This window comes from Triticum aestivum, chromosome 5A, assembly GCF_018294505.1.
Source record: "Triticum aestivum cultivar Chinese Spring chromosome 5A, IWGSC CS RefSeq v2.1, whole genome shotgun sequence".
In the NCBI taxonomy this organism is placed as follows: domain Eukaryota; kingdom Viridiplantae; phylum Streptophyta; class Magnoliopsida; order Poales; family Poaceae; genus Triticum; species Triticum aestivum.
In genome coordinates this window covers 711,897,960-711,905,083 of record NC_057806.1, presented here as the reverse complement: position 1 = coordinate 711,905,083, position 7,124 = coordinate 711,897,960, and the positions used below count along the sequence as shown (strand labels likewise).

At 47.9% G+C, this 7,124-nt stretch overlaps 1 protein-coding gene across 1 annotated transcript; it reads right to left on the bottom strand.

Annotated features, from left to right (window-relative positions):
* Positions 1-228: 228 nt before the first annotated feature.
* LOC123101885 (uncharacterized) lies at positions 229-1,475 on the bottom strand. The gene is made up of 2 exons (XM_044523133.1): positions 1,413-1,475; positions 229-1,062 (listed from the first exon to the last, which is right to left on the bottom strand). The coding sequence occupies exons 1-2, from the start codon at positions 1,473-1,475 to the stop codon at positions 463-465; spliced, it is 663 nt and encodes a 220-aa protein (XP_044379068.1). The 3' UTR covers positions 229-462.
* Between the last annotated feature and the right edge of the window lie 5,649 nt (positions 1,476-7,124).

Genomic DNA, 7,124 nt, shown 5'->3' with positions numbered 1-7,124 from the left:
ATCAGAGGTAAGTATTGTTTGGGACCTTGGCCTTGGTTGGCACAGTGAGGATAAAGTACTACTGTATGTGTGGATTGATTCCAGATGCATGAAACCAATACAAAATGCTTGCAGATCTCGATCCTCTGGGTTTTTTTGGTAGTAGAGTATAATTTTTGCAAGTTGTGAGATGTAATTTTCTGATTTTTGGTAGTATAAAACAATTGGAGTCAGCAGCAGCAGCAATCATTCAAGCCAATGAAATTGAATGTACTGAATTCAATTTAGGAACTATCCAGAATTTCAGACATCGATTTTTGTCACGCTGAAGACTAGCTGGATGCAGGGGAGGATGCATGGCATGGCAGCTGCTGGAATGGCAGGAGCTGGTCCATGATCAGGACGCGCGCCAGTGATCGACGGGACTTGGGAATGGAGGCCGGCCGGCATGCATGCGTTGGTTTCTTCTTGTTGAGATGAGATTCAGAGGTCGAGGAAGCCGGTCTGGCGGAGCACGGCGTTGCGGACGCGGCAGAGGTCGCGCCCCTTGAGCGTCCGCCCGGCGCCCTCCAGCACCGACGACGACCGCCACGCCGCCACCACGTGCGGCGGCACCATCTCCTCCCCGCCCTCCTCGTCTTCGTCCGACTCCTCTGCCTTCTTGGCGCCGCGCTTCGCGTTATCCCTGGGCCTGGCCGCCTGCCCCGGCCACACCGGCACCCTCACCGGGGCCGACTGCCTCGGTGTCGGTGTCGCTCGACGCCGCAGTCGCCGCCTTCGGCGAGGAGCGACGACAGCCCGAAGCTCTGCGGCACGGCGACGCGGGGCCACCGCAGCGTCGGCCGCGGGCGCGGCCGCCCACCCGTCCACGTCCACGTCCCCGCCGCCGCCGGTTTGGCTATATATAAAACCAAACCGTGGGCTTTGTGGGGACTGGCTGGGGCTGGAACTGTAGAGGAAGGAAGGAGGAGAGCGACGGTGGTGAGGTGAGGCCACCGGACCGGAGGGGGAGGGAGGGGCCTGAAGAATCTCCTTCCAGCCAGGTGGATGCAGTTGGGATTCTTTCCTGGATTTGGATCCACTCTACTACACTTAATCAGTAAAATAAATGGTGATGAGATCTTTATTTCGGTTTAGCAGGATCCGATCGCCCAGCTGCACTGCACATGTGGCATTTGCCTCACTGGCTGCCTCTTGTTTTCCAGTACTAGTGTTCATTGGCTCGAAGAATCTTGGTGCGTAGCCTAGTCATTTAGAGCATCTCCACCCGTGCTCCCAACAGATCACCAGGCCACTTTTTCAGCACCGGCGCCGAAAAAATGGCCCAGTCGCGCCTTCAGGAGCCCGTTTTCCTCCGGAATGGGCTGAAATTGACGCCGGCGTACCCAACTCGAACCCGGCACGCTGGGGTCGCATGGGGGCGCCAGATGTACCGTTTTTGGCGTGAATTGTGATGGGCCTGCCCTGTCAGCGACGCGCCGCTTCGTCGTCCACATCGCCTCGTTTCCCGCGGGAATCAATGCCAAAGCTGACGCGCTGCCTCGGGGATGGTCAGGGCGCCGCTGTGGGTGTGGCGCCCTAGCGGGGACTCCCCCGCCGTGTCCTGCGGCTCGGGCTTGACGGCAAAGGCCGCCGGCGAGCTGCCCGAGGAGGAGGAGGTCGTCGCGTCCGACAACCGCCACGGCGTCCACGAACTGCCACGGCGGCGAGCGAAGGACGGGGGTGCGGGGGCGGGTACTCGAGGCGCGGCGTGTTAGGCCGCCGCCGCCTCCACGAGTGGGAGGAGCGCCTCCTTTTTGAGGCCGACTACCCTGCTCCCCCGGACATGAGGGTGCCGGGCGCGTGGCGTTTGAGCGCCGGCGGCGTGCCGGTGCCACCCGCTACCACCGGACCGGACCGGCGGGCAAAGATCGCCCGCATTAAGTCGTCGCTGGCGGAGGAGCTGCGGCGAACGCCGGCGTACTCCCCCGACAACAACACGTTCTGGACGATCTACTTCGACCGCCGTGACGGCCTGATCGCCTCCACCAACGGCGTCGTGCCTCGCGGCCGCCACAACGCCGATGGGCGGCGCGAGTGGTGGGGGGTGCCCGGCCGCACCCTCGAGAACGTCCTCGACTATATCGAGGCCGACAACACGCCGCGCCTCGAGTTCCCCGCCCCCGCACCCCCGTCCTTCGCTCGCCGCCGTGGCAGTTCGTGGACGCCGTGGCGGTTGTCGGACGCGACGACCTCCTCCTCCTCGGGCAGCTCGCCGGCGGCCTTCGCCGTCAAGCCCGAGCCGCAGGACACGGCGGGGGAGTCCCCACTAGGGCGCCACACCCGCAGCGGTGCCCTGACCATCCCCGAGGAAGGCCGCAGCGGTCGCCTGCGCCTCGTCCGGCCGAAAACCGAGCCGGAGCCTCCCCTGCTCCCGGTGAAGCCGGAGCACCTCGCGATGGCCGCCGCCGACGAGACGGCCATGAGGTAGGCGAGGGAGGACTACGTCCGCGAGCAGGTGGCTCGCCAGCGCCGCGCCATTGAGGAACTCAAGGCGCGCCACCGCCGCCCCATCCGCGAGGTGGACGACGTCCTCTACCTCGACAGCGACGAGGAGGAGGCCGGGCCATCCTGCGTCGGCGACCCTGACAGGGCTGCAGCAGGGACGGCGGCGGGTGGCAGGGCGAGGACGACGACCGCGAGGACGAGGACAATGGCGACGACGACGACGATGATGACGGAGACTACATCGACTTCTACAAGCGCCTAGGCATGTAGAAGTCGGACGGGGGCGAGGCGCGGCGAGGATGGCGTAGCTAGGCCGTGTTTGTATTTTTTATTTGTTTTTTGTACAAATTTGAATGAATGTCACCGAGTTTGGATGAATTTCGACGAGTTTGTGCCCAAAAAACGCCGAATTTGTTTAGCCTTGGGGCCGACCTGAGGGCGACGACTGGGAACGCAGTCGCCCCCACGCCGAAAATCTCGCCGGCTCGCCCCCAGGACGCGTTTTTTGGGCGTCCTGGGGGGCCGAACGGCTGGAGATGCTCTTACACCACCTTCCGCAATGCAATTCTAGTTGTGGAATGCGAATCTTTGGTGCTTGTTTAAAGAAAAGACATATTTAAAAGTTTCAAAAAAATTCCATGGAAATTTGTTTTGTTCACTATGGATCCATGGAATTTTGTTTTGAAAAAAAATATAATTTATAAGCTGTACAAATAAACAAAATTCCAGCCCAACAACAAATAAACAAAAGGCCCATTTGAAATTACATATTTGTCTTTTTTCTGGTAGTCCACGAGTGAAAGTAACATGTCATACTACTTCTCCAACATTGTTAGACCCTGATAAGTTTCAAAATGAAATTGATAAAGGAGCTATGTGCTACTATCTTTATCCCTTATCTTGTGACTCTACTAATGCCAATGATGAAAATACTTTGGAGAAACTTAACTTGGTCAGGTGGCAGGAGTCCAATACAATTGCTTGCATTTCTCTGAAATTGAAATGACCCTTGGGATTTTACAGTTACATAATATACATATCCGTTTACAAAAAAAAATCAGCCTTTTTCTTTTGCGTTGCGCCCGTGCACCAATCTACCATTCTTAAGAAGTTGCTCCCCACTACTTTCTATTCTCTCATCATGCACACTGTCCACATCAGCGATGCGCCACGTCATTATTCAGAGTAGATATCCCCACTATTTTGACTTATCGCAGCATGCAACTACTACAACTCAGCATACATGGCACGTCAGCAGATTCCTTGAAGTAGTGGCGGAGCTAGCAATTGAGAACAGGGTGGTCCGCCCCTCACCCCCCCCCTCCCAATTTTTTTTTGATAAGGAATATGCCATGTGAACCGTTTCAATTAAAGCTGTTTTTTCATAGAAATAGATCAATATGGTCTTAGAAACGAACTAAAATTTCGAAGATGTGCAAATTTGTATTGTGTTCTAAGACCATATGGATCTTAGAAAAAAATTATGTTCTGAGTAATTACCAATATCACATAATAATAGATCAATATTGTCTTGGAAACACACTAAAATTTTCAACTAAAGCTATTTGGGGCAAAAATGGTGAGCAAAATTATGTATGTGTTTGCTTCATCTACTGGTAGCATAGCACATAAAAACCTAAATCAGAAATTGGGTAGTTCATACCTTAAATCACAAATTGGGAAGTTCAAAAAAGACTACGTTGCTGCCGCCGGCTTTGCAGGGGCGTCAAGCGGGCAGGGACACGGGAGTAGCGTCGCAACCGTGCAGGGCAGGGCGCACGCGCACATAACTCGCAGGTGGGGAGGGAAAGGAAGCAGGGATCATCCTCGGTGGTTGGGCTCCGGCCAGCGACCAGCGAGGGCGGCGAGCTGGCAATGGAGAGGGCGTCCGGCGTAGGGAGTCGGAAGTCGGGACGAGGGCAGGAGGCGGCTGGTTTTGCCTGGTTCTGCTCGATGCAGTCCTTGGTTCGATCTGGACGAGGGCCAACAGGTAAGTGTTATTGGGCCATTTATTCTCTGGCCCAGTAAAAGATCCATATGTATATAGGCTGATAAAAAAATCCCAGGGTGGGCCGCGGCTCACCCTGGCCACCCTGTAGCTCCGCCCCTTTTGCAGATGTGGAATATTTGTCAGAGTAACAACCAGAGTAACGGAATCACTAATTTCTCTCTTTTGCAGATGTGGAATATTTGTCAGCTAGCTACCACTATGTTTATTCACTCTATACAGATATATTTCTCCCTATCAGCTAATGTCAATTAGCTAACGAAAAAAATCACAATTTCATGAGGACGCCTCTTTTTATATGATAGTAACTCGAGTATAGCACTGGTATTTTTTTCCAAATAGTTACTGCTGCCATTTTGTTTCATATGAGATCCATCTAATATTTTCAGCAGCATTAAGACTGAATTGGAGGGAAGAACAACTAGGCACACTAAGGTTTTTTTTTGTCATTTGAGAGCTTCAGGTCACGGTTCTATCATTCAAGCTTGGAGGTTTCTGATTGATTTCAGGAAGAACATTTAGGGATTACCAAATTCTACCTATACATGTACAAAATTTCAACAAATGCAACAATACACATTTTATGTCATGTAATGCAATAAATCGATAAATGTTGTATCTAAATGTGGCCTAGATTGTAACAACTTATGTGAACGTCGAAATGGTTGAGATGATGTTATGAAACTAAAACCTTTCAGGTTAACTTCAGGCAATGGAAGGAAATGTTAATTGCTAATTTATTATCATATTCATGTTCCACACAACCCAAGTCTCATCTAAACATATTGCCACAAATTCCCGCAGCAACGCGCGGGGAATTGTCTAGTTTTCATGAGAAGTTCTCCCTTCTTCTCGACTTATTACTCAATTCGCAGGCCATGCGCATGTTCCTAGATACTCAATTTGTTCAAATAAATACTACATCCGTTCCAAAATATAGGATGTTTTTGTAGGCTAGGCTTACCAAAACGTCATATATTTTGGAAACCTGTCATCAAAATTATATCCAAAATATATGTTATATGTCAAATTGTCAAGGGTTTTTTGAAGTTACTGATTAGGTTTCAAAACATATAATTTTCATCACAAAAAAACATGTTTTCTTAATGAGTCAAATTGCGGACCTAGAAGCACACACACACATGCGCCCGGATGGAACTGATACTTGGTTCATCTTTTATTCTTTTTTTTGCAGGAAACTTTTGATCTATTCATCTTCAATCATGGCAGTACAACGAACACCAGAAATAATTAAAATCAGTACTATCCTGATTTATTTGTCCTTTCCGTATTTTGGGTCAAAATTTAACCACGTATTTAATTAGCAAAATGTTAGTGCATGTCATCACAAATTAAATATGATCATCCCTCTCCTTCATGAATTGGTTGATTCCACGTGAGAATCAAAAGTAACAAAATTGGTGTGATTATATTATGTTTGCATATTTCCAAAGTAATGGTCTCAGGAGTTACGCATCGCATGCCAAAGACAAAATACTAGAAAAACTCAAACAATTCCAATTTTGTTTCCCATGGTAGACAATTTATTGCGTGAGGTTCGCTCCAAATATTAGCTCATTTTGAAGGAAATATGCCCTAGAGGCAATAATAAAGTCATTAATTATTTCCTTATTTCATGATAAATGTTTATTATTCATGCTAGAATTGTATTAACCGGAAACTTAGTACATGTGTGAATATATAGACAAACGGCCAAAGACAAAATACTAGAAAAATTCAAACAATTCCAATTTTGTTTCCCATGGTAGACAATTTATTGCGTGAGGTTCGCTCCAAATATTAGCTCATTTTGAAGGAAATATGCCCTAGAGGCAATAATGAAGTTATTATTTATTTTCTTATTTCATGATAAATGTTTATTATTCATGCTAGAATTGTATTAACCGGAAACTTAGTACACGTGTGAATATATAGACAAACGGCCAAAGACAAAATACTAGAAAAATTCAAACAATTCCAATTTTGTTTCCCATGGTAGACAATTTATTGCGTGAGGTTCGCTCCAAATATTAGCTCATCTTCAAGGAAATATGCCCTAGAGGCAATAATAAAGTTATTATTTATTTCCTTATTTCATGATAAATGTTTATTATTCATGCTAGAATTGTATTAACCGAAAACTTAATACATGTGTGAATATATAGACAAACGGCCAAAGAAAAAATACTAGAAAAATTCAAACAATTCCAATTTTGTTTCCCATGGTAGACAATTTATTGCGTGAGGTTCGCTCCAAATATTAGCTCATTTTGAAGGAAATATGCCCTAGAGGCAATAATAAAGTTATTATTTATTTTCTTATTTAATGATAAATGTTTATTATTCATGCTAGAATTGTATTAACCGGAAACTTAATACATGTGTGAATATATAGACAAACTAAGTGTCACTAGTATGCCTCTACTTGACTAGCTCGTTGAATCAATGATGGTTAAGTTTCCTAGCCATAAACATGAGTTGTCATTTGATTAATGGGATCACATCATTAGGAGAATGATGTGATTGACTTGACCCATTCCGTTAGCTTAGCACTTGATCGTTTAGTATGTTGCTATTGCTTTCTTCATGACTTATACATGTTCCTATGACTATGAGATTATGCAACTCCTGTTTGCCGGAGGAACACTTT